Raw genomic sequence first — 27,558 nt, 5'->3', positions numbered from 1 at the left:
AATGAAATTGTGATGTTGGGATCGTGGATGGAGACGAGCGATATTTTAGTAGTGAAAGAATCATCTTATCACCCAGAAGAATGATTATTACGAGCCATACCTGAATCTATCTACCGACATTAGAGATTAAGTTATTGATGGGAGATGGGTCGAGAAATATAGAACGAACTCATGTGACAAGTCGTAGACCTAAAAGAATCACCAATGAAATACTACATCTAGAAGCCCGCTTACTCCATAATTTAGACAAAAATGGAATGGTGATGACCAGATCGTGGGTGTTGATGAGTGATATTTCAGTAGGTAAATTAACGTCTTAAATGACAAAATAATCATCGTATGCTACAAAAGATAGATAATTACGAGGCATACTTAGCATTCATGTATCCACTTCAAAGAAACTAATTTAAGACTACCTATACACGGTATGGATCGAGAAAAAAGCGTACGAGAATATGAAATTCAAACTCACGTGACAACCCACGAACCTAAAAGAATAACTGATGAAATACTACATCTAGAAGCCCGCTCACTTCGTAATTTAAATAAAAAATGGAATTGTGATGCTCGGGTCATGGATGGAGACAGGACCTTTATAGTAAGTAAATTAACAACCTAACGGAAACGACAATCCATACTATTATAAATAATAGACAGGTCAATTTTTATTTATTTATTTATGGTTAATATAATTGATAATATTTATTTAAGATCATTATAAATCTTTAAATTAATAAAAAAAGATTTTAAATTTTTATATAATAAATATTGTTTTATTAGACGTTATTTTAATATTCACAATTTGTTAAATTTAAAATTTTATTAGATTTAGATTTAAAATTTATATTTAATATATTTGTAAATTTGTAAAATATCAAAGTAATAACTTATTAAATAAATTAATGTTTTTAAAATTATTTAAACCAAATAGACATATAATTAAAAATTAACTATTTAGGCCTATATCTAAAAATGTTTTAAAAAGGATATCAAATTTAAAAACTAAAAAAAATAAAATTTAAAATATTGATTTTATTTTTTTTAAATAACCTTTTTAAATAATTTTTTTTTTATTTTTTAATAAAAACATTTGAATTCTCAATCAAATTATAAAATAAAAAATAAAATTTTCGAAACTATTTTAAGATTCCAAAATTGGTAATTAGTTTCAAAAAGTCGGAAAAAAACAAAAAAAAATTGAAACAATATTTATAAACTTAAAACAAAAAATTAATAATAATTTCATTTTTAATTTTGTATTTTTTAAATTTATATTTATTTTCTTCCAATTTTTTTTTTTAAATATTTAGATTTTAAAAATAAAAAAATATTTAATAACTATATATATATATATATATATTTTAAATTTAGTTTTTAAAATATGGAGAATGAATGAAAGAAAGATAATTTCCCGGTGGGACCACCGCCATTCTCTTCTTCTACTCTTCCAATTCCCCTAACCATCCGACGACGTTTTAAAGCACGTGGCGGACATTCGGATAAAAAGAGAAAAAAAAGGAAAAAACCTTGTGGGACCACCGCCATTCTCTTCTTCTCTCCCAGTTCCCCCAACATCCGACGTCGTTTTAAAGCACGTGTCAGACACACGAGCAAAAAAATTAAAAGAAAAAAAAAGAAAATTTCCTGGTGGGACCACAGCATTCTCTTCTTCTCTTCCAATTCCCCTAACCATCCGACGCCGTTTTAAAGCACGTGCCGGACACACGGGAAAAAAGAGAGAGAAAAAAAAGGAAAAGCCTTGTGGGACACCGCCATTCTCTTCTTCTCTCCCAGTTCCCCTAACCATCCGACGTCGTTTGAAGCACGTGTCACACACACGGGCAAAAAATTAAAGAAAAAGAAAATATCCTGGTGGGACCACAGCCATTCTCTTCACTCCCAATTCTCCTAACCATCCGACGTCGTTTTATAACACGTGTCAGACACACGAGCAAAAAAAAAAAGAAAAAAAAAAAAGAAAATTTCCTGGTGGGACCATAGCATTCTCTTCTTCTCTCCCAGTCCCCTAACCATCCGATGTCGTTTTGAAGCACGTGTGAGACACACGGGCAAAAAAATTAAAAGAAAAAAAGAAAAAGAAAAAGAAAATTTCCTGGTGGGACCACAGCCATTCTCTTCACTCCCAATTCCCCTAACCATCCGACGTCGTTTTAAAGCACGTGTCGGACACAAGGGAAAAAATATTAAAAAAAAAAAAAAAAAAAAAGGGGGTTTAATTCCTAATTCCAAAATCCTCCGATTCTCTTTAAAAACGCCTCTGGATCATTACGTCCGACTTCTTCTCCAACGCTTCATCACATCTCACATTCCCCACCCCCCCCCTACTATGTTTATCCTCTCTTCTTCTTCTTCCTTACCTTCTCCTCTCTCTCTCTCTTCCTCTAGGGTTTCTCTCTCTCCTCCCTCCTCCTCTTCTCTCACTCTCCTCCCCCTTTCTCCCCACTTCCAACCTCCCAACCTCGCCTGCTCCTGCTCCGTTGCTTCCAGATCAACGGCGGAGCTTCTGCACGACTTCAAGCACTCCGCTCATACCGCTGCCTCCGCTGATGAAACGAGGAATCACCTGCCGCATTCCCGCGCATTCCTTGATGTTCGCTCTGAACAAGGTTTTTTTCCTTACTTTTCTTTTATTTCTCGTGATTTGTTGTTGTTTACATTGCGAGTGGGGATGTAATTAGAAACTGGTTCTTCAAGTTTGCTTAATTGTTCGATGGTTATGACTCGGCTTTCGCTAGATCCGTTTATTGGATTCTTATGTGCTTCATCAGCTCAGCAATTTTGTATGAGCTTGCTAGTGTTTTATTTTTAGTGAGATGGGATATAACTTTAGTTACTTATTGTACCGGGAAGTAAAATCTCTTTTACTCCACCTTTTGTTGTCTTATATCCCTCTCCTGGATCAGATGTTGTCAGTATCCATTATCCATGTTCTGTCTTGTCCTGGGAAATTAGGGACTTAAATGATGTATTTTGTTGAAGTTTCTTAGTCTGAGGCAATGATACCCGCACCCACCCTTCGTGTAATAAACCACTCGGTGGTAGTTCAATTTTTTTTTTTTTTTTTTTTTTTTTTTGAATTCTTTGTTGTTTTACGTATCAGACACCAATCTTTCTTTTTAATACTTCTTGTTCCTCTGATTTATTTTTTTTAGCAATTTTTCTTTTTTTTAATAAAAAGAAAGCAATCTTGTTTAGGCAATGTGTAGAATGTTGATTTATCTTATCTGCAGAGTTGCTCTCCTACATCAGGAGGGAGGCAGAAGCTGGAAGGCTGCCTTCAAATGTTGCTGCAGGAATGGAAGAATTGTATCAGAATTATAAAAATGCCGTAAAAGTTCCCTCTTTGTTGGTTTTCCCTCTTGATAAATTCATCAGATGTATTATTTTGTTTGATGAGTGTTATTCTCTGACTTGCGGGAACTTCTCTTGGATTGTTCAGTGCTTCCGTTCTATCAAATTCACTTGTTTCATTCGCTTATTCATTTTGATTGTTGCTTTTGACTTGTTCCTTGGATTTATTTGCAGTATTCTCTCTAATATCTTGATTAATTTTTAAGGGATTTCTTAGCTACATTAATTAATTTCAGAGTTTCCATGCTTAAATTCTGTAATTCTGGTTATTAGAGGAATCTAAGTCTAAGAAGTTCCATCAGAAATGATTATAGTTCGCGTTGGGAACAAATTGAGCTGAGTGAATACAGATATTGTAAGGAGGCAGATTGGACGTGCATCATTTAAGATAACTTTTTCTTGACTACTCTTACTATTTATTTATTTTTTTATTTTAAAAATAAGAGACATAAGGTGCTTGCAGTGACCAAAATGAAGAAACACCCAAGGGCAGGGAGTCGAGAAAACCCTTCGGACAAGGAACTAATTAGAGCCTACTCATTGTTGAGGCATTTATACTATTGACTAAGGGTTATGTTGGTTGGTTCTTTGTAACTTAACCTCTTAGAAAGCTTACATACTGTACTCTACGCCATTGTCATTTTACAATCTAAATAATCTTTTTTAAAGTTTGTCTGCAACCTGTAGAATTTTCCCATAAAAGATGTAAAAATGTAATTGTTTGATGAAGTGCAAAGATGCTTAGAAAATGAAATGTAGATGTTGGATCATAAAGTGAAGGGATGACACTGTTATGTCTACGTTTTGTCTATGTTCTCCCTTTGACTTGTTGTAACATCGTGCACCTTAATTGTAAATCTAGAATTGCTTATAGAATCAACATTTAGATACTCAAGCAGCCTTGTCTCTGTCCTTGGATTCACTGAGCGAGGGTTTTAGCTATCCCAATACAAGACCTCTTTTATAGAATGTTCTCTTCCCTTCTAAGTTCACTGTCTTTTGTTTTGCTTTTGTTTTTGTTTTTGTTTTTGTTTTTTTTTTTTTTTTAATCACGGTGTATTTTTAAAGTATTAATTCCATGTCCCTTATTTTCAGGTTCTTAAGAGTGGAAATCCAAAGGCAGATGAAATTGTTTTGTCTAACATGACTGTTGCATTAGATCGCATATTGCTGGATGTGGAGGTAGTATATGATTTTATTTCAACTACAGTATGAAAAAGCTTTTAAGAAAGACAACTGAATGTTCTCTTGTCTGAGACATAGCAGTAATATTTCAGGAACCTTTTGTCTTCTCACCACACCACAAAGCAGTTCGAGAGCCTTTTGATTACTACACGTTTGGTCAGAACTATGTCCGTCCACTGATTGATTTTGAGTAAGTTGGAAATTTGGTCTTTCAATCGGTATATCAGATATGTTGTTATCCACTGGTTCTGTTTACTCTCTTATGAGAAATTACATCCCCTTTTTTTTTTTTGGGTACGTTAGGAAATGCTTCTTTTTGAAATAAACATGTTTGAGCTCTGACTTTTCAGAATTGTGATCTGGTGAATTGTGACGTTTGCGAATCATAACTTGGTCTTTGCTTTTCAAATAAAGCTTAGATCATGATTGAGCAAGTCCATTTTGCAAGGGTGATTATTATCATTATTATTTTGGTATTTCTCAAGCTTCATTGTTTTAGGGAAAAAAATCTTTCCATGGATGGCATCACAGGTTGCAAGTTTTCATCAATTCTTTTTATCTTGTGATATTGTCATTTTTTATTATTTGTTTTCCTAATCTGGACTGTTCATACGTGTGATCAAAATAACCGATCAAAATTTTATGATCAATTTAGAGATCGATGCAAGTGTTGACAGTGAAAGCAATCTTTTCTATGATCAATTTAAGTTACCTGTTGACTTAACGGCGTTAGCTTCTTTCCTGTATGTTTGCCTCTGTCCTGATGCCTTATAGAAATTTTTCTGCAGAAATTCATTTGTTGGTAACCCTTTTCTTTTCAAGGATATAGAGGAGAAGCTCCATCAGGTATCTATCTACAAGTTTCATCATTTCTCTATTATGTGATGATTTTGGGTTAATTTTGCTGATCATTGCTTAAGTTTATGATCTCGATAAAGCGAAGATAAGTCATAAATCTCCCCCATTAGTTCAACTGTCACGTTCAAATATATTCTTTCATTGCCGTATCCAAGTAACAATCTAACCGCTTTAAAATAGATTGGTATGCTAATTCCTAGCATTTATCTAAGCTCTTCTTCTGTAGCATTGTAAGCCCCTAAATTTCTACGTACTCAGAGTCGTTACTAACGTCTCATGCTCATCATTTATGTAGAAATATAATTCTTAAGAGCAAACCTCATCATAGTATAAATGTCGAAAACATTTAAAACATCCTCTTCCCTAAAAAGCACAGCCATGGTCTTACGTGTTTAAATACGAAATACTGAGATTTAGAGAAATTAAAAACAAATACAAAATAATTTAAAACAATGTAAGGCAACCTATTCTAACTGAAGACTAGGAATTTAAATATGAGTCTACCCTATGCATGTGCCACAGTCTCTGTTTGCAATTTCGCCGTCCTCTGTACAGGTGCGACTTGCTTTTACTTGAAAAATGATGTAGCACATGGTCTGAGTATTTCGAAGAATACTCAATAAGTGGCCCTACTATAGGGGGCCATGCAAATGCAAACATATACAATCATGCTCTTGGGATCTATCTCTAGCTCATCTAGGGGTAGCCTTTAGTCTCGAACAAATTGGATGTGTAGTACTTCTCTACACACGACCCACACGTGCGAGTGGAATCCCCAAGGCGCTCGCACACCCGTTGGACCCTCTGGTCAAGCCAATCTGTAGCGACGTCCAGAGGTCAGCGGAACCCCATAGTATCATGCTCCCCATGAACACCCTGCTCATCATACTGTGCACGTCCACACTCATCATCTCTAGGGGAAGTATCCTCATGCTTATGAACATACAATATGCATGAGGTCCCTCTAATGTCTATATTATCATCTCTTCTGACACAACCCTCTAGTCTCATCTCTTTGTTACATTAAGTAACACATGTTCGTGGATATTTATATTTATATCATTTTCATGCTCTTAGGGTTGTGTCCTATGTCGATCTAACGACATGATGCAATATGGCATTCATCATCATATAACATGCTCAATATGGAAAACATCATCATATTAAGGTAAAACGTCATGCAATCATCATACTCATCATATTGCCATAAAGTGCCTCAAGCATATCAAGTACGTCAGTCATCGAAATATATATATTACGCACATCATCAAGCATCATAACTCATACATCATCATATAATAGTATACGACAACATACGATACAACTCATACACCATCATAACTCATACAATTTCTAATCTATCCTATAGTGAGGCCACTTACTTGGTTGTCTTTAGCTAAAGTACTCCCTAATTAGCTAAACGTAAGCTTTTGTTCCTCGAGAGCTGCTCCAAATGTTGATGGGGTTCGCTTCCTATCGCACCGTTCGTTGGTATTTTACATTTTAATTAATAATCCAACTAACAATGTGAAATACGACTCTAAAACGGCCTCAGTAAAAATCGAATTCCACGTTTTTATTGTTTCTAAATTGTGTTCGGTAGTAAAGCTTAAATTTAAAATATGTCAATATTATGTTATGCTGTTATGCTGCTTGGATCATTCATTCCCAATATTTTATATTTTTTCCTTCTCTGAGTTTTACTTTGGTTTAGTCATTACTTTTAAAAAAAATGGCTAGTTATTTAATTTCTAACTAGAATCTAAATAATTGTAACAAAATTTGGATAAACGAGAAGAAAATCTAAGATATAAGTTACTACGATTTCTCCCGGACATGGGCATTATTTGGTATTTCTTTTCCAACACTTCAAAAGATTTGTAAGGAAATTGATGAATTCGGACAAAAAGAAAATTTGGAAATTGACTTACCGAAATGGTCTCGAAACGATAACATTACTTTTTGTGAGTTGAATCTGTGCAGTACCACGGACAGAACAATGTACATTATGCAGGAGGTTTATGTTTGTAAAAAGAAATTTTATGGCAGAATGGAATTTATTTATTTATTTATTATTATTTTTTTTAAGAATGTGGAGAGAGATTGGATAGTGGAATTGTGGGAATGCCCTTTTTTTTCTTCTGTTTATTTTATTTTTATTATTATTATTTTTAAAAACTTAACGGGACGTTACATAAAGAGAAGCAATTCATTGAGTTCTGTTTGATATTTTGCTGACTGGTTTTCCTGTTTCTCTTTTGCGACTTGTAAAACTTTATTTCTTCCAATCTGTTGCCATGCTGAAGGCCTCTGATTGTTCATGACATTTCATTTCAGGGTCACAATGTTGTCTTGATATCAAATCATCAGACTGAAGCAGATCCAGCTATTATTTCATTGTTGCTTGAAAAGACAAGTCCATATATTGCTGAAAACATGGTACGCCTATTTCTTTTCGGTATACCCCTGCAATGTTCAGCTAAAATTTTGAGGGAATTTAGTAAGTGCTGGCATAAACTGAGTATCTTTTCTGTCTTGCAGATATATGTAGCTGGGGATAGAGTTATTGTAGACCCTCTTTGCAAGCCCTTCAGCATTGGAAGGTTCCAATATAATGTTCCTTTCAATTTATCAGATTGTATATGTGATATCTACGGGAAGGAGAACGAAACACCCTTTATAAAGGTGTAGAAACCTTTTCCTAGTAGACGCATTTTAAAGCCTTGAGGGGAAGTCCGAAAAGGAAAGCCCAAAGAGGACAATATCTGCTATCGGTGGGCTTGGGCCGTTCCAGTATATCTAATTATTTAGCTAAACTGACTCAATTTACAAATGCAGAAATCTTATTTGTGTTTATTCAAAAAAGCACATGTTTGATATTCCCGAGCTTGCAGAAACAAAAAGGAAAGCAAACACACGAAGTCTAAAGGAGATGGCTTTACTTTTAAGGTACCTATACCACTAGTAGCAGCTAAGGGGAAAAAAGCTTGTTGTTTTTGTTAGATGAACACGACTCTCCACAATGGTATGTTATTGTCCACTTTGAGCATAAGCTCTCATGGGCTTTGCTTTGGGCTTCCCCAAAATGCCTCATACCAATGGAGAGAGTATTCCTTGATTATAAACTCACGATCATTCTCTAAATTAGTCGATGTGGGACTTCCATCCAATACCTCCCCTCGAACAAAATACGCCTCCCCTTAATTGAGGCTCGACTCTTTTTCTTTTGGAGTCCTTTGTTCGACATTTAGGGATTCTATTGACATGGCTAATTTAGGGCATGGCTCTAATACCATGTTAGATGAACACGACTCTCCACAATGGTACGATATTGTCCAGCATGGCTTTGCTTTGGGCTTCCCCAAAAGGCCTCATACCAATGGAGAGAGTATTTCTTGATTATAAATCCATGATCATTTCCTAAATTAGCCGATGTGGGACTTCCATCCAACAGTTTCTATGCTGAGTTTTACCCGTCATAAAATTGTCCATTCCAAATATCTTAAATTTATTGCGTCTTTTAAGCCTCAATATGTTCTTTCCTATTTTCCATTTTTATGTCTTCATCAGCGGTAAATTTTACATAGGGGTGGATCGCAACTCATTTGGATTGCACCAAGTGGTGGCCGGGACCGATTGGATCCATCATCTGGAGAATGGTCACCAGTAAGTTCTCTTTACCTTGAATAAAGACGAATATGCAGAGGCATATCTAAAATTTCTCGTTGCAGTAGTGAGCTTTGGTTAGTAATTCAGTTTAAAATATTCATTCTTGTGTTCTGATTTTTTGTCAGTGGTTTGTGTACTGGTCTTCTAATTTCATGCACATACCACAAAAATAAGAACAGGAAGGGGAATACTGAACAGTACTCTTATTATTTTGTAGATAAGGGTACAACGAAAATTTTTGGCCTGTCTTGGTTAGAAGATCTCCACGATAGTAAGGAGTGAATGAGGTGTGGGGTTTCATAGTTCTGTGGCCTCTTCCCCTTCACACCTTATCTTGGGACTTCCCCCTTTTCATTCTCTAAATCAATTTTTCGTAAAAATAGAAAAGGACCAACAAAAGCCTATTCTCTACTCCATTTTGTACACTTTATTTATCATTTCTGTAACGGCCTAGATCCACCCTTTGGACTTTCCCTTTCGGGCTTCCCCTCAAGGCTTTAAAACACGTCTGGTAGGGGAAGGTTTCCACACCCTTATAAATGGTGGTTTGTTCTCCTCCCCAACCAATGTAGGATATCAGAATCCACCCCCCTTCGGGGCCCAGTGTCCTCGCTGGCACTCTTTCCTTCCTCCAATCGATGTGGGACCGCCTCCAAATCCACCCCCCCGCCACGTGTCTACCCCCCTTCGGGAAATAGCGGGAAGGCTGGCACATCGTCCGGTGTCTGGCTTTGATACCATTTGTAACGGCCCAGATCCACCGCTAGCAGATATTGTCCTTTGGGCTTTCCCTTTCGGGTTTCCCCTCAAGGCTTTAAAACGCGTCTGTTAGGGGAAGGTTTCCACACCCTTATAAATGGTGGTTTTTTCTCCTCTCCAACCAATGTAGGACATCGCAATTTCTTCTTTGTGTTCGAATCTCTTTTAGTTCAGTCTATGTCTTTGAACTTGTTATATTCAATTATTTTATATATACAAAAGTAGTTCGTACTGATATTAGAGTGTCAGGCACCCTTTGATGCTTCTTCAATGGACAACATGAGAAGGCTCATTCAACACTCGGGTGTTCCTGGGCATTTGTGTCCCCTTGCTTTATTATGTTATGACATCATGCCACCTCCTTCAAAGGTATATATAACCTTTCATTCCTTTTTAATTTCATTACATTTTTATATATTAATTAACTCTTCCTTTTTTCCAGGTAGAAATTGAAATTGGAGAAAAAAGAGTGATTTCCTTTAATGGGGTGGGCTTGTCTTTGGCTCCTGCAATCAGCTTCGAGGCCATTGCTGCTACCCACAGAAATCCTGATGAGGTCTGTCTGATCTTTAAATTTTTATGGAGTATAAGGAGGTAGTAAAATATTGTGCTCGATTTATTGTTTCGATTCGTACGAAGTAAACATACTGTTAAATCTAGGAGTGTGAGAATTTATTTATGAAGCACAAATACAATGTTTTTTGTTCTCATTAAACCGGGGGTTTGGCAGGCTAGGGAGGCATACTCAAAGGCTCTGTTTGATTCTGTGTCCATGCAATATAATGTGCTCAAAGCTGCTATTTACGGCAGACAAGCACTAAGAGCATCAACTGCAGATGTCTCTTTGTCACAACCTTGGATCTAGTCATTTGCAATCGTTTTTCTAGATCAGTTCATTATATAATCAGGTACTTCAAATTCTGATATTTGCTGGAAATCCTGAAAAATGATAGAAAAACTGTCTAACGCCATCGATGTTTGTGATATGATTAGTTGATGCAGAAACCAATAGTCAAAACGAGCATAGCTTAGTAAATTAAGCATGGCTTAATAATCTAAAAGTTGATAACTCGATCTTTCACTCTTTTACATTTCGAATGGATTTCTGTACCATTTATCTTTCCATCTTCTTTTACAACGTGCAGGTCATGACATAATTTGACACAATTTTGCGACTCACAGAACAACACTGGTCATTCAATTCGTGCACGAACTGTAAGAGGAAATCAATTCTGTCACTCGTCATCGACGTCTCGAGGGAATTTTGCTGATTTACAGGCCTGTCCCTACCCCAAGGCATGTGCATTTCAATAGACATTGAAGCTGCCTCAAATACTTGGCCTCTTGGTAATGTACAGATCTTTCATCTCTTAGGATGGACTCATTTTATATATAGGTGTATATGTTCACTGCCATTTTCATGTTTATATATCTCAGGAATTATTAATTTTCAATTTGTACCATTTCTTCTCTTTCAGTCTGATACTTTTGGATATATATATATATAGATCGTTATAGAACAATACAATAATTTTCTTCAAATTCTCATTCCTGTATGAGTGTTAGAAAATTGTTCTTTTTGGGCTTTTCGTTTTAGTATCTGAACATTGGAATGTGTAACCAAAATCTATAAGCGATATGGTTGTCACAATGTGACTGACAATGTTTTCCATCAATTAGATGTATGAGAGAGAAGAAAGAACGAGTCTCTCAATCCGTATCGAAATTCAGATTTCATCCTTTGCCATATTGTGCTAGACGTTTGATTCATCTTCTTACCACGACCTACTGATGGCAAAGGCAAACATAACGGAATGACTATTGCAAACCCAATACAATACAAAAAGTTGATTAGTTGCAGGTGCGCTTTTTATGTATTTCAATCACGCTTACTATAAGTTGAATTATACATCAATTTTATAACTAAGACCTTTTGAACATCTACTCATCGGAATACTATTGAGGCATGAATTTACGTTTGTGTCGAGTCATTTCCACATATTGTATTGGAGTCTGACCCTATATATCAACCTAACTCATGGGACGCTTTGTAATATTGAACCACCTATGCCACTTGACATTATCCTCAAAAATTCATTTCTATTGGAAGACGTCTAAGACACCCGCTTATACCATAACATATACGCGTCTAAGACACCCGCTTATACCATAACATATACGCATCTAAGACACCCGCCTATACCATAACATATACGCGTCTAAGACACCCGCCTATACCATAATATATACGCGTCATGAAGTAGTTCACTTAAGCCAAGGGGCTTGGAATGTAGGTTAAAATAAGTTGATAGTAAACTTATATGATATCAATTTAAATTTGAAGATAAAATTATGAACTTTCGTGATCTAAGTCTCGATCTAAATTTTTATAATATGAAAGGTTGTGGGACAAGAATCGTATAATTAAAAAAATTCTAAATATATCGTATAATTAAAAAAATTCTAAATATAAGTGATTAAATCAAACTTTCAAATCATGCCAACTAAATTAAAAATACAAACGAATAAATCATTTTAATTATTTAAATAAACAAAAATATTAATCCAAATTCATGTGACCAGCAAATACTCCACTCTTCGAAGCAAACGTCAATATCAAAAGTCCACGTGGCATGGGTCATCAATCATAGAAGCATGGTACAGCTGTCCTAGACAGTTACATCCCCTAACTAATTTATCCACGTGGCTTTGTTGATAGCATGAAAATATTAAGTTTTAATTACTTACCATATTAACCCATAATGATATTTAAAAATTAACTAATTTTTATTATAATTATTATCCTAATCAAATAAAAAATCACAATAAGAAGCTGAGAATAATTTGAAAATAAACAAATATATTTATAAAAGTTTATTATTGAAACAACATACACCAAATTTATAAACAGACTAAAAAATTACTTACGTGCGCACACATTATTACATACTAGATTCATTGTTCAAAAAATCACTTGGGTTCTTCTTGTTGCGCCGTTTCGAGCGACGGCGATGGCTACCGCCGAACTTTAGCCTTCCAGTATTCTTGAAACGCTGTTGTTCAGTTAAAATAATGACGCATTCAGGAGGCGGAGTAGGGTATCGGAGTAAATCGTAACAGTATGAATAGTACATATAATGCTCGCGAAAGTTGCGCATGGCAGCGCGACGCCCCGCGGTTATAGTGGCAAAGTCTCGAGCGTTAAGACGGGCGTTGAGCTTGGTGCAATTGGAAGCTTCTAGAACTTCTTGAATGGGATCAGAGGTGCAACCATCCAAAACAAAGTCCTTGAATTCAGAAACAAAGGGTGCATATTTATAGTTAACTTTGTATTTGCCTCCTGAGGTTGCCCAATTGCTGGCATCCCAAATTGTGGCGTATAAAGACATTGGCTTTGATGGGTAATCTCCACCCATTGCTTCATTTCTCACCACTTCTCTAATGGGAACTTCGTCAATGTAAAATCTACAGAGTTTCAAAAAAAAAAAAAAAAAAAATACGAAGATCATATTAATAATTATGCATAACTCAATCGTACACGTACATTAATTTTCTCAAGGTCAAAGGTTCAAATTTTTCTATCATATAGTTACTTTTCTCGTGAACTTCATATTACAGTTGTTTTTCGTATATATATATATATATTATATTATATTAATAACTACGTTTTAAGTCAACATTAAACATAACTTAATGATTATACATACACATATATACATACACACACAAACATCATATGAATAACTATGTTCTAAGTCAACATAAACATAAACATAGCTCAATGATTATATGCATGCATACATACACACACGAACATCATAACTATGTTTATGTTTACGTAGAACATAGAACTTAATGATTATATATATACATATATACATACATACACACACGAACATCATATGAATAATTATGTTCTAAGCCAACATAAACGTAGCTCAATAATTATATATATACACACACATACACATACACATACACGAACACCATATGAATAACTATGTTCTAAGTTAACATAAACATAGCTCAATAATTATATACATATATACATACATACACACACGAACATCATATGAATAACTATGTTCTAAGTCAACCAAAACATAGCTCAATAATTATGTATATATATACATACATATATACACACAAACACACGTGAACATCATATTAATAACTATGTTGCAAGTCAACATAAACATAACTAAAAATAATAATAAAATAAAAATAAATAAATATATATATATATATAGTTGTTTTTCTCGAGGTTAAAAGTTTAAATTAATTCTAAATAACGAACTTATTATCATAGTACGCATCACAATTTCCGAGAGAGAGGTGATAAATTAGGGAGCGGAAGAATTAAGAGGAGACCCTAAACAAAAATTCTTATCCGAAGTCTTAAAGAGTACGCAAAGCAATGGCATCACATGGATCCATCTTTTGTGAATGGGTAGTGTTTACTTTGCCATGTGATCCAAAATTGTAGCTTTGTTCACAAATTCACACTAAAAAAAATAATAATAAAAAGATGCTGACTCTTGACTTTGCACCATGCAGTTCATTCAATCATATGGTATTAGAAAACACCATGTCGATTCAAAATCAAAAGATTAAATGACAAACAAACCAAAGAGGGAATTACTTAATAGGAACTCACAATTAATAAATTCATCACTTCAATTATTACTAAAATGATTCATAAATGAATTAGAATAATAAATGCATCACACTTACCTTCTATGATCAACGATTAAATAGTTTAATATTTGTAATTTAGCTAAGATTTAATTTTAAAATGAAAAAAATATAGAACCAAACAAATAATACTTTGTGTTTTTCAAACCAGAAAACCAGAAAGTCATCATTTGTCATTCTCAGTTACCATTCATGTAATCAATTCCTCAAAAGGAAAACTGAAATAATGAAATTCCTCAACCGATTTAGAAAGAAAAACTGAAAATGACCAGAAAATAATTTATGTCGATCTTTATTTAATGGCCACTCAATTCACGATGGAACCAAACCAACCATCGCCATCCATCAAATTCTACACGCAATCCACCCTTTCCAATTACCATTACCATTTATTATATATATATATATATATATATCTATACACGTTTTAAAAGTTATTGTAACGAAATATATACGTTTTAAAAGTTAATTTACGAAATACACTTCAAATTTAAGAGTTAATTTACGAAATATACTTCAAATTTTGGGTAAGTTTTGATAAGATTTTAATGCTTTATTTTTTACCTTACTTTATAAATGAGTTAAAAATATACATTTGAATTTTAAAATTATTTTTTATTAAAATAAAATATAAAATTTGATGTGACAAGCAAAAATTAGAAATTTACAAATATTATACAGAATATTATAAAATTTTAAGATCGTTGTTACCATTTTTTTCAATTTTACAAAAAAAAAAAATAATAAATTTACAATATATACATATATATGGTAAAAGTTAATTAAAATTATTTTTTATTAAAATAAAAGATAAAATTTGATGTGAAAGTAAAATTTAGAAAGTTACCATTTTAAAAATTTTAAATTATATTGCTAAAATCAGCTATACGTGTTTGAATCAAATTTCAAATTTATTAGCCCAAAAAAACTCTTAAAGAATTTAGAAATAAAAAATAAAAAACTGAAAACAAAATTTTAAAAGTACCGTTAAACATAGAAATAAGGTAATTTAGTATTTGAAAAGTCCATAGAGATATATACTTACATAATATTGTGAGCGCTCCAATGAATGCTGTATCGGTGGAACTCCTTGGAAGGGTCGAACCAGAGCCGGTACCGCTCCTCCCGCCCCCTGTTCGTGCTTCCGTTTCCGTACAGATTTGTCTGAAACCTCCATGGCTTCCCGTCTATGTTCCCTAAGAACTCAAAGTCCAGCTCGTCATGATTCTTCTCAAATACGTCTCCGTTCGAGGTCTGTTCCGGACGAACATGCACGAAAACGAAACAAAATTCAACCGCGATCATCATTCGCAATCATGGAGGATAACAAATTAGGATGAAATTAGTAAAAGTTCTCATTCAATTTCCTTAGAGTGTTTGTTTAATCTGAAATTGAATCGATACATTTCTAGGTTTTCTGTTCGATTAATTCATTCAACGATTACGACTCCTGTTTGACCGAAATTTCTTGTGGAAATTATCTTTTCAACATTCGCGGCTCTTAATTTTTCTCAGCAACCAAAAAATTAAGGCGAGATTAAACAGAACTTCATCCAATCGCTACTTACGGAGAAGGCTACAACGATTCCTTTTACTCAGCAACCAAACAATTAAGGCGAGATTAAACAAAACTTCATCCAATCGCTACTTACGTAGACGGCTACAACGATTCCTTTTACTCAGCAACCAAACAATTAAGGCGAGATTAAACAAAACTTCATTCAATCGCTACTTACGTAGAAGGCTACAACGATTCCAGCGGTGTAATCGGACGGCAATTTGATTCTGGCGCTGAAGAATCCATGATTATACATCTTCGACGAGATGAATCCAGAGCCTGAAAATTTCATTAAAATTGAAAAAAAAAAAAAAAAAAAATCAAACCGCGGAAATTCAAACACGTTTTCTCTCAGAAACAGAGAAATTTCAAATAAAAAAAAAACAATACCGGTAAAGCGATCGAGGAGAAGTCGAACGGATTTTCCGTCAGGAGAACGAACAAGATTGCTATCTCCAAAAAGAGGCGATAAACCTTCATTGAAACGGATTGTAGTAACATTGAAAGAAGCATTTGCAACAAAATTACAAAAACAAAAGATCATCAACATCCGAAGAAGAAACAGATTGGAGCCTCCATTGCTACACAGCCAAGCATCCATATTCTCTCTCTCTCTCTCTCTCTATCTATCTTTCTCTCTCTATATGTATATATTCCCTCTCTACTTCTGCACATATATATATATACACACAAATATTGTTCGTAAAAGAGGAAGATGAAGAGAAGAGAGGTTTGAAATTGAATGCTTAATTAAGTCTTAGATGAAATTAAGAAGTTGCTGACGTGTATTCTTTTAAACAGGAAATGACAGATTTACCCTTCTTTTTTCGCGATATTTCGGAAAAGCCACTGTTTCATGAGATGGATTTCTAAGTTCGGTTCCTTATCCTTTATTCAAATAATAAATCTAATTTATAAAAGGAATAAAAGGAATATTATAATATATATATAACATTGAATTAATTAATTAATTAATTAATTAATTATACTTATTTTTATTTTTATGTGTATTTATTTTGATTATCCATTCATATTGCTTACAATAAAAGATTAAATTTCTTAATTTGAAAGTCACGAAAAGGAGTTTGACACCTAAGATATTTATATTTAATTACTATTTTTTTTTTTAATATTCCACGTTGTATAATGATTATTTTTAGATATAAAAATTAAAATTAGAACGAACAAATTTAAACTTATCTAATTAATCTCTGTTTTAACTTAAAATATTAATTTATCTAATTAAAACAAGATAAATACTATTCTTATTGATTTTAGAAAGTACAATAACGACCCTACTGTTTCGGTTTAAAATAAGTTCGTTACTATATGTTTGTCATGACGGGTTGAAGTGAAAGTACCTAAAAATTCGTTTTAACCTCGTGGATTTTAACTGTAACAGCTTCAACCCACTATTAGTAGATATTGTCTGCTTTGATCTGTTACGTATCTCTCACGGTTTTAAAACGCATATAGTAGGTAGGGAGAGGTTTTCACACTCTTTTAAATAATGTTTCGTTCCCCTCTCAAACCGATGTGAGATCTCACAATCTGAAACGTGTGTTTGTCGGGAGTTAAATATCCTAATCATTGGACTGCGAATGGTATCAGAGCTAGACACCGAGCGGTGTGTCAGCGAGGACGTTGGGTCTCGAAGAGGGGTGAATTGTGAGATCGCACATTATTTGGAGAGGGGAACGAATCATTGTGTGGAAACCTCTTCCTACTAGACGCATTTTAAAATCGTGAGAGATACGTAACAGGTCAACCCCACTATTAGTAGATATCGCTTTGACCTATTACGTATCTCGCACGGTTTTAAAATGCATATAGTAGGGAGAGGTTTCCCTACTATATTTTCATGACTGCTTTTATGGACGATACTTTCTCTTTCGATTAGGGTTGGATGCAAAGTACTTGTCTACACACATGCATGAACCAACTAGGCGGGCTCGTTAACGTTCCACTTAGGTTTGACTACAGGCTAGCGCAAGTTCACGCTACAAAAAAACCAACGAAAAGGAAAGAAACGTGAATAATATCATAGTGTACGTTTTCGTACCTAACATGTTGAAGAGATAATTTATGATCATATAACATACAACATGCATGAGGGTCCTGCATTCAACCACATCATGATTCAACGACCTTTTTATTATAAATGTTTATGAACATTTTAATTATTCACGACCTTTTTATAGAGCTTTTCATGCTATGCACAGGCACTCGTATTCTATATATATATATATATATATATATATATATATGTATGTTACGTTACTAACTATTATTTCTTTTTAAAAATAATAATCAATATTTTATATTGAATTATATTCACATGGACGGAATAATTTCTAAATCAATTGAGTTTTACTCGATAATAATTTTATTTTCTAATAATAATAATTTTATTAAAACGAACGGGATAATAATTTTATTTTTTAATAATAATAATTTTATTAAAATAATTTGTACTATATATTGACGTGGATTTTGCATACGATTATCATGACTAAAAAAATCCATAATTTTGGTATGATTTATTAATTAAAACTATGGAAAAAAAATCAGAAAAATAAATATATAATTTTTTAAATGAGCTGGTGACAATAGATTTCTATTTTTTTTTTTCCTTTAATATTTAAAAAAGGAAAATGACGAAATTAGGACAAGGTGTTCCCATCCAATAAAATTTAATTTTGATGGTCTAATTTAGTCATTTAATTTTAATTATTTTGAGTTTTAAAAACTTGCATTATTAATTTTAAAATTTAGATAAAAAATAAAATAAAATATAAAATCATTATTTTTATTGACTTTCTAAAAATATAACCCTACACCTTCAAGCCTTTATTAATATATGTCTGTAATTTGTAAGAAATGATTAAGCCTTGTATTTTTGTAAAATAATAATAATAATAATAATAATAAATTCAGATTAATATAGTTATAAATCATTTATTATTATTATTATTTTCTCAGCTATTACAGCACAGAAAAAGAGATAAAAGTTTTCGGTATTTATATTTAATTTATTTACAACAAATAATTATTTTTTTAAAAAAAATAATTTTTATGAATTTATTAAATATAAAATTTAATATTTTCGATTTAATCAAACATAAAATTTATATTTATATTTAATAAATAAGTTAATTTAAAAAAAAAAAAAAAAAAAAGGTAATATGATAAAAGAAGCCTATGAAAGGTGGGGAGGGAGTTTTGTAATTAAGGTATGAGTGGAAGGGTAATATGGTAAAAACGAGCCTTTTATTTCCATTTGCAATTCCAGCCGTCTGAAATCGGCGGAGACGGTGGGAAGCCTCCCGTCAAGAAAGCGTGTCCAAGACTAACGGCGTTCGCCACTAGTTCCAAGCTGTCCTCATCCAGCCCGGTTATTACCATAGTCTTTGATGGTTAATGTCGAAAATACCCCTTTCTTTTCACCCTAGGTAAAATTATAAATTTGATTTTTTTAACTTCTACGCTCGAGTATCATAGGTCTTTGCACTTGTTACCTTCAACATAACTCAACTGTTTTTTACACGTCTTTTCGACCAAAAGGTTAGAGGTTTGAATTTTCACTATAATGGAAGTAAGGGACTGACAAATGGATCTCCACGGATAAGAGACAAGTGACCTTGAATCGTTTCAAATGTCTCACGAGAGTGAACAGATTCTAGTTTCTGCTCTTCGTTAGGCCAAAAATCAACTCGTCCTAAAAAGCAACATTTAAAGATTCCATGAAATAACAGACAGCGGGAACTCTGGAGTCTAGTAGAAACTTCAGTCTAACAGGTTCATAACCCATCGTCGTTAATTGATACTCAGGTCTCACCTATAAGAAAGGAAAAGTAACACGAATGAGTATAAAAATGTACTTAGTAAGTAACTCGCTTAAACCTAATCAGATTGCTTATACACATTCACATATAATTGAAACTCTACTATAAGCCATCAATAAACTACTTAACCCAGATTCTCGATAGTAGGTTGCGTACTACAGGTAGGACTCGTTCTGCTCATCTGAACTAAATTGGTTCTCATGTAACTACTTACTTCCAAGACATGCTTATGGCTAAACGTTGTATACGTATACCTTAAGTTTCCTTACCATGAGTATCTAAGATTAACTAAATCTCTTTTGGTCAACCTCGGGTTTTGTTTGAAAGCTTATGCAAACAACTGTTATTGATTTAATGTCTCACATAGAGTGGTTACCTGGTCTACAATCAACATCGAGCCCCTAGAAGCTCCTACTTGTACCCAAACGCCATAAACCTATGTCGTACGTTTGTCTAATTAGTATTTAGGTTCTTCTGCTTACTTTTAATTTTCAGCGGGTCAGTTTCTAACTTTTCTACATTAGCCAAATAAAGCTCTCTCTAGCTTGCTAGTCTCTTCGAGCTCGTTCACTAGGTTAAGTTCGGGATATCCAGATAATTGTGTTCTAGTCTTAGTGTATGTCATCGTATTTCCAACTCGATTTTGCTGGCATACATCGTAGAGTATGTTTTCTGTGATAGATAACTACTAAGGCAGTCGGTCTAGCCCTAATAGTCTCACAATGCGAATGAGACACGTGACACAAGAAGGAGTAACTCTTGTGTTTGCTGACTCTATGTGGTCCCCTTTGTCATGCTTTGACAAGATTACGATCAGAGAATAATTGAAGACCCCTCATATACATCATATTAAGTTTAAAAGTACATGTAACAGCCCAAGCTCACCACTAGTAGATTTTGTTCGTTTTGCCCTATTACGTATCGCCCTCAGTCTCACTATTTTAAAACGCGTCTACTAGAGAGAGATTTTCACACCCTTATAAGAAATGCTTCGTTCTCGTTTCTATAGGTCTCACACTCCACCCTCCCTGAGAGCCTAACGTCCACGCTGACACACCGCTCGGTGTCTGGCTCTGATACCATTTATAACAGCCCAAACCACGGCCAATAGATATTGTTCGTTTGGCTCGTTGAATTCTTAGAATTTGGAAGGAAATAAAATATTTAAAATGTTGAATTCAATAGATGATAATTGGAAAATATAAAATATAAAATATAAAATAAATAAATTATTATATAAATGTTTTTAATAAAAAAAAAAAACTTTTTAAAATGCCATTTTCCAAATAAAATAATAAAAAATTAAAAAAAAAAATCGAGACCCAATCTTTAGAACTTCCTAGTTCCTACTTCCTCTTCGGTTGCCTTCTTGCCATACGCACTTCGGGAGCAACTTCGTTCGCTCCCCCCAGAAGTTTTTGTCTGTTCGTCAATCTCAGTCTCCTTTCCGTCCCGAAGCTCGCCATTGTTGGGGTTTTGAAGCTTTTCCTCTTCGTTCTTAGGCACGTCTTTTTTATTTTTTTGATTTTTTTTGATTTTGTTGTTTTTTTGGTATTATTTGCATATATTTGCCGAGTTCCTCCCTCACGAAAGTCATATTTGTTGAGTAAAATGCTGAAATTTGGATGTTTTTGTTTAGTTCATCAATCGCAAAACGCATCACTCAATTCTTCTTATCCGATCGGTTGCGAAGTTGTATTTGAGGCGGTTTAGCGGTGATCGAGATCGACTCGAGTTCTCCTTCCCGTCGATCGGGATTACCGCTTCGTCAATTTCTGCGTGCAATTTTCATCGTCGTCAATGGGTTACGAAGATGATCCGTGAGTAATTTAACTTGATTGTATTAGGGTTTGCAAGTGTGAATTTGGTTCTTTTTTTTTATAGGGTATTTTTTTTGGTGTCAGGTACCGTGACGAGGATGGTGAACCATTGATGGACTTTGACCATATACAGTCAGACGGTGAGCAATCCCCTGAACCGTACAATCCCGACGAACTATTAGATGAGGATATTGGTGATTGGGGCGGGCGACAGCGATCTCAGACTCCTGTTTATGATGCGGAAGAGCCTCAGGCCAGGCCTAGAAAGAGGTTGATCAAAAAGAGTTTGGCTGGCAAGGAGACTGTGCCTTCTAATTTGGTGGACGATTATGATGATGCGAGGGACTTCTCGGCGGACCAGTTTGTGAGGGAGGGTTCGGAGGAGAGGAAAAGGAAGAGGGCGATTAGTAGTGGGAAAAAGGAGAAGAGATTCAAAGTAGATAATAAGTTTGGAAGTAGTAGTAGTGGAGGCAAGAGCAGATTATCGAAGAAAGCCTTCTCGGGGAAGGGGATGAAGGATCAAGATGGGGATGTCAAGGAGATGTGGGAGACTATTGCTGGTGGCGCTTCTGATGTAAGAATTCTTCATTCTTTTTTTGTTTTTCTTCTTGGGTTTTTCTCAAATGCTACTAGAATGATTTAGGTTCTCTAATTGGCGCCTCTAACCATTTGTTATCACTTGGATTGAATAAGCCTTGCCAGTTCAATTTTCTCCACTAGAAAATAGCTCAACCGCTAGCAAATATTGTCCTCTTTGGGTTTTCCCTTTTGGGCTTCCTCTCAAGGTTTTTAAAACGCGCCTGCTACGGGAGGTTTCCACAACCTTGTAAAGAATGCTTTGTTCTCCTCCCCAACCGATGTGGGACCTCACAGTAACATATTTCCTTATATTTGAATGGCAGTTCTAGAATTTGATTTTGTCTGCTTTGGTTCATGATTTTGCAACCTTGTAACCATAGAAAGTGCAATCGAAATTGCTTATCACCCTTTTGAACCTTTATGTCATATATTTAGTGATGGTCTGCCTTTTGTTTTTGATGAAGAAAAGCATTATGACTATTTGCTAGATACAAATATTTGGAGCTTCATGTCTTGAGTTTGTAGAATGATGTCATCTCTACATTTGTTCTAAGTCAGCTTTTCTACTGAAATTTTTTATTCTAGAAAGTAACTTAATTTGTTTCCTCCATTTTATATCTCAAACCATTGGATAGAGATTGTCTGTATTGTCTTCAGACTTGTCAAAATGGTACTTGATTATGGCATTAAATTCTACTGTATAACGGTTAAAACTAAACTCGCTGCTTACTGGTCAGGTGCTTTCATCTTCTCCATCTTGGCCTTTAGTATTAATGATCTCTTTCCATTGAATAAAGTGTCAATGATCTCATGATGTTAAATGCCTTTTAAACTTGATTATTTGTATAGAAAAAACTAACGGTTTCCGGTTAGATGTTTATAAACTGTGTTTTCTATTGATGTTATAGGATGATCAAGAAGGTGCCAGAACAGTTGATGATGATAATTTTATAGACGATAGTGGTGTAGATCCTGCTGATCGGTATGGAAGTGATGATGAGCCACGCTCTCCCCGCTATGCTCCTGAGGTCAGTAGTAATTTTCTTTTGGCAACATAACGTTATGAATTATGTCTAATATTTTCATGGGCACATGTAAGTTGAAGACTGTGCATGTAATATGTGGAATTGCATAATTAGAAGAATTGTACAAATTTGTTAAACTGGAACTCTGTCTTCATCTGAGGATCTGTATTTACTTTATTTCTCCTAATGCAGTTAGCAGCACCTGTAACTGAATATATATAGTAATTTGTTGGTCTTGATATTCTTATTAAAATTTTTGCTGGCCTTGATGTTCTTTCAAATACCCACTTTTCTATTTTGGATTCTAATAGGCCGAGGAAGGTGAGGAAGATGACGAAATTAATGATCTCTTCAAGATGGGTAAGAAGAAGAAGAAGCATGAGAAAAGTCCTGCAGAAATAGCATTGCTAGTGGAGAATGTGATGGCCGAGCTTGAGGTCACTGCCGAAGAGGATGCGGACCTTAACAGGCAGGGGAAACCTGCTGTTAATAAACTGAAAAAGCTGCCACTTCTGACTGATGTTCTGTCAAAGTACGTATTGATGCAGTCTTCTCTCCATTTTTATACATGTTGTTTAACTTGTGATTCTCCTTCACAGGAAGCAGCTTCAACAGGAATTCTTGGATCACGGAGTGCTAACCCTTCTAAAGAATTGGCTTGAACCTCTACCAGATGGGAGTTTGCCAAATATAAATATCCGGGAAGCAATCTTGAAGATTTTAACTGATGTAAATGGAATTTCTATTCTTTGATGGCTTAAAGTATTATGGTTATTGAAGACATTTTAGTAACACCCAACGTTGGATTTCTTTTTCTTAGTTTCCAATAGATCTTGAACAATATGATAGAAGAGAGCAGCTGAAGAAGAGTGGCCTTGGAAAGGTCAGTGTGAGGTCACCTTTAGTGATTTTCCCAACCGATTTCTCTTTCCTTTTTTATCGTTCAGGAGCAACGCATGATTATGATGTACATTCTGCAGGTTATTATGTTTCTATCAAAATCTGATGAGGAAACCACATCCAACCGGAAACTTGCAAAAGATTTAGTAGATCAATGGGTAATGTTGCCTCTTTCCTTTTCTTCTGCAGTTTTTATTTTGTGATGTGTCCGAGAAGGTACTGCAACCCGTTTCGCATGAAATTAGGGAGAAGCTGGAAGCAGAATTCCAGTTTGGTGTAGTGGGGTCGTTTTATGTATAATTTGGGAATTACTCCTTGTTTTTTTTTCCCTTCATACACTGGAGTAGATGTTGTTTCCAGCAATACCTGCCATGTCCAACTTAGTTGCACTGTCATGCGTTGTTTTATTTCAAAGAGTTCTTACTGTTTCCTGGATTGGGCTTGTGCTCTCTAGGTAAGAAAGATAATTTTTGTGGGATTTTGGTGCTTATTTCCTGCTTTTTTAGTGCCCATCTTTCTATGAGAGCCATACATGTATCTTCCAATTTCATTGTGCTATCATGCATTGTTTTATTTGTAAGAGATCATAATGTTTTCTGGCTTCTTCACGTTGTACTCTCAAGGGAAGAAAGAATGTATTAGCTGGATTTGCTTGCTGATTTATATATTATTTTTACTGCCAAACTTTCTAACATATCGATCGAAATTGGCATTTCGTGTAATTGCAGAGTCGACCCATATTTAACAAAAGTACTAGATTTGAGGACATGAGAAATATGGAAGATGAGAGGGTGCCCTTTAGAAGACCAATGGGGAAAAAGTATTGTTCTTTATCTTCAATATTTTTTTCTTCTTTCTCCCAGTACTTCTGTTTCCTTTTTAAATATTAAGGGAACTCTGCTGCAAAACGTTTTTGAAGGTCGGGAAACAAAGCTGCTGGAATTGAATCTCGAGATGGGGATCTTGACTTGGATGAATTCTCACAGTAAGATTTGATGTCATTTATAATTTAGTGGCGTACCTGGTGCACTTAAGTTCTAATCCTAATTTCAAATCTATTCTTGTTCAATGCCTATTTTCTGCATGTTCTTTATGTGAGATCTTTATTTGTGACATCAATGCACAGGGGACGCAAGTCTAGTCAGTCATCCTCAAGACAACATGCTTCACGGCCAGAAGCAACACCATTGGATTTTATTGTCCGTCCCCAATCTAAGATAGATCCAGATGAAATCAGAGCTCGTGCTAAGCAAGCCGTGCAAGATCAACGTCGCATGAAGGTTAGTTTTCCTTATTATTCTACGAAGGTGGATGACTAGAATAAATTCCTAACCTCAAGGTTTAGGTGTTTAGTTTGCTGAACCCCAGCTAGGGACCTCTGGGCTCTTGGACTGGATATTAAATGTCTATGATCTCACATGTTCTTCTTCAAGCTAGGAATCTTACTTCATGGTTAGGAGATTTCTGGTGTTGAAAATAAAACGTATGTTGTGGATGCCAAAACCACTCCTGTAACCGTCCAAGCCCACTCATACCAGAACCACTCTCGTAAGAGTCCAAGCCCACCGCTAGCAGACATTGTCTTCTTTGGGCTTTCCCCTTTCAGGTTTTTCCTCAAGGTTTTTAAAACGTGTCTCCACACCCTTATAACGAATACTTTGGTCACATCTCCAACCTATGTGGGATATCACAATGCATCTCCCTTTGGGGCCCAACGTCCTTGGTGGTACTCGTTTCCCTCTACAATCAATGTGGGATCTCACAATCTACCTCCCTTTGGGGCTAGCGTCCTCGCTGGCACACTGCCTGGTGTCTAGCTCTGAAACCATTTGTAATAGCCCAAGCCCACCGCGAGCCGATATAAGCCCAAACCCACCAAAAGGGAAAGCCTCAAAGAGGATAATATCCGCTAGCGGTGGGCTTGGGCTGTTACAACTTCCCAGTTCACAATCATGTTTGAATTGGTTTTATAAACGTTTCCTAATAAAAATATTTGTATGAAAACATTCAGAGGGTGCTTTTGGCTCAAGGACTGGTTAGGGAAGCACCCCAAAAACTTCTAAAATGTAAACTTGGTTGAATCTAAAAGAAAAAGAAGACATTGTTGCAATATTTGAAGAGAATAGGCGACAGCCTTAGAAGCACAATAAGATGTTGTGACCAACTGCTCAACTGTTTTTTTCGCATGTATATATTAGATTGAGAATCATTGCATTAGAAATTGTCAGGGTCACATTCATTTGGACTTGCATACTGTAAGCTCCATTATGAACTCAATTTTTTAATTTTTTTTTATCATCCATGTCAGATGAACAAAAAGTTGCAGCAGTTGAAGGCGCCAAAGAAGAAGCAGCTTCAAGCGACAAAACTCAGCGTTGAGGGTCGCGGTATGCTCAAGTACTTGTGATGTGTTAGTTGACTTATTAACAAACGAACGACTCTGCTATCCCGATCGTGGCTGGGAAGTCCTGCAGTTTGCTTAATAATTGAAGGAGACGAACGCTCGGAAAGTAGCACAGCAGTTCCTTCATCTACTGAAACTTCTCCATCCAATGATCACAAACTCTCCAAGAGATCTCTGAAATATTTATCTCATCTGCCCTTGAAATGTGCTTTGCTTTAAAGCCTTACTTGTACAAAATGATCGTTGTCGTATGTTTTCGGATTCGGATTGGAATCAAATTAACGCCACGCCCTTTCTGAATATTTGAATGTATCAATGTGCAAAAACTAGTATTAAGTTTTGTCATGCTTTGGCTGGCTCCCTACCGGCAAAAATGATTGCTTCATTTTGGTCATCTCTTCATTATCCTATTTATAGTCTTCCTTCTGTCCAGTTTCCAGTATACTTTTAAGGGTGCAGATTACGACTGAAATTTTTTTATGAAATTCAGACAGTTGGAGTCGTAGTTTGATGGATTTTTTTTTTTTTTTTTTTGTTTTTTTGTTTTTTTTTTATCCTATATTAGTTGGAGAAGGGAATGAAACATTATTTATGACGGTATGAAAACCTCCTCAAACACTTTTTAAAACCTTGAGTCTTTATGAGGGTATGAAAACCTCATCCGAGTAGAGAGACGCTTGAGGGAAAGCCTACCAAACTCCAGAAAAGATGAGAAACGTATTACGTATGAATGACAACCGGAATGAATATCTTACTCCATCATAGTCTGATAGATCTTTTGAAGAACGGATTAATCAGATGCGAATAGAATTAAGATAGAGTCCCATTCTACATGTCAATACCGATTCAAATGGCAGGTGGGCTTGAGGTGTTACAAATGGTATTAGAG

The 27,558-nt window shown here is 34.9% G+C and overlaps 3 protein-coding genes across 4 annotated transcripts; 2 read left to right on the top strand and 1 right to left on the bottom strand.

Annotated features, from left to right (window-relative positions):
• The first annotated feature begins 2,316 nt into the window (after nt 1–2,316).
• On the top strand, nt 2,317–11,834 carry LOC111811599 (glycerol-3-phosphate acyltransferase ATS11, chloroplastic). Of its 2 annotated transcripts, XR_002817570.2 has the most exons (14): nt 2,317–2,627; nt 3,252–3,349; nt 4,468–4,554; nt 4,650–4,747; nt 5,346–5,403; nt 7,753–7,854; nt 7,957–8,018; nt 8,254–8,364; nt 9,003–9,081; nt 10,093–10,212; nt 10,286–10,399; nt 10,574–10,751; nt 10,989–11,190; nt 11,524–11,834. XR_002817570.2 is itself a non-coding variant. In XM_023698529.2 (13 exons), the coding sequence occupies exons 1-12, from the start codon at nt 2,348–2,350 to the stop codon at nt 10,706–10,708; spliced, it is 1,344 nt and encodes a 447-aa protein (XP_023554297.2). In that variant the 5' UTR covers nt 2,317–2,347; the 3' UTR covers nt 10,709–10,751; nt 10,989–11,385. The 2 variants fall into 2 exon arrangements, 1 of the variants encoding a protein (XP_023554297.2); XM_023698529.2 differs by lacking the exon at nt 11,524–11,834 and having other exon boundaries at nt 10,989–11,385.
• An 849-nt stretch (nt 11,835–12,683) lies between these two features.
• On the bottom strand, nt 12,684–16,795 carry LOC111811177 (putative xyloglucan endotransglucosylase/hydrolase protein 30). Its single transcript, XM_023697926.2, has 4 exons — nt 16,487–16,795; nt 16,275–16,375; nt 15,584–15,792; nt 12,684–13,308 (listed from the first exon to the last, which is right to left on the bottom strand). The coding sequence occupies exons 1-4, from the start codon at nt 16,695–16,697 to the stop codon at nt 12,786–12,788; spliced, it is 1,044 nt and encodes a 347-aa protein (XP_023553694.1). The 5' UTR covers nt 16,698–16,795; the 3' UTR covers nt 12,684–12,785.
• A 4,481-nt stretch (nt 16,796–21,276) lies between these two features.
• Nucleotides 21,277–27,014, top strand: LOC111811541 (protein IWS1 homolog 1). Its single transcript, XM_023698438.2, has 12 exons — nt 21,277–21,443; nt 21,581–21,761; nt 21,846–22,335; nt 23,249–23,368; nt 23,677–23,897; nt 23,965–24,094; nt 24,186–24,248; nt 24,346–24,423; nt 24,994–25,085; nt 25,185–25,250; nt 25,392–25,545; nt 26,574–27,014. The coding sequence occupies exons 2-12, from the start codon at nt 21,742–21,744 to the stop codon at nt 26,670–26,672; spliced, it is 1,533 nt and encodes a 510-aa protein (XP_023554206.1). The 5' UTR covers nt 21,277–21,443; nt 21,581–21,741; the 3' UTR covers nt 26,673–27,014.
• The last annotated feature ends 544 nt before the right edge of the window (nt 27,015–27,558 follow it).

This window comes from Cucurbita pepo, chromosome 15, assembly GCF_057944985.1.
Source record: "Cucurbita pepo subsp. pepo isolate OVF chromosome 15, ASM5794498v1, whole genome shotgun sequence".
NCBI classification, from domain to species: Eukaryota; Viridiplantae; Streptophyta; class Magnoliopsida; order Cucurbitales; family Cucurbitaceae; genus Cucurbita; species Cucurbita pepo.
This window is presented reverse-complemented; position numbering and strand designations above follow the sequence as displayed.

Excerpts from the sequence above, each read along its gene's own strand:
- LOC111811177 (XM_023697926.2), bottom strand. The coding sequence starts at position 16,697 with ATGGATGCTTGGCTGTGTAGCAATGGAGGCTCCAATCTGTTTCTTCTT. Across the intron at positions 16,376-16,486 it reads TCTCCTCGATCGCTTTACCG|GCTCTGGATTCATCTCGTCG; the intron begins GTATTGTTTTTT and ends TGAAATTTTCAG. Across the intron at positions 13,309-15,583 it reads TGGAGCGCTCACAATATTAT|ATTTTACATTGACGAAGTTC; the intron begins GTAAGTATATAT and ends GAAACTCTGTAG.
- LOC111811599 (XM_023698529.2), top strand. The coding sequence starts at position 2,348 with ATGTTTATCCTCTCTTCTTCTTCTTCCTTACCTTCTCCTCTCTCTCTC. Across the intron at positions 4,555-4,649 it reads GCATATTGCTGGATGTGGAG|GAACCTTTTGTCTTCTCACC; the intron begins GTAGTATATGAT and ends GTAATATTTCAG. Across the intron at positions 10,213-10,285 it reads TCATGCCACCTCCTTCAAAG|GTAGAAATTGAAATTGGAGA; the intron begins GTATATATAACC and ends CCTTTTTTCCAG.
- LOC111811541 (XM_023698438.2), top strand. The coding sequence starts at position 21,742 with ATGGGTTACGAAGATGATCC. Across the intron at positions 23,369-23,676 it reads CTCCCCGCTATGCTCCTGAG|GCCGAGGAAGGTGAGGAAGA; the intron begins GTCAGTAGTAAT and ends GGATTCTAATAG. Across the intron at positions 24,095-24,185 it reads TCTTGAAGATTTTAACTGAT|TTTCCAATAGATCTTGAACA; the intron begins GTAAATGGAATT and ends TCTTTTTCTTAG.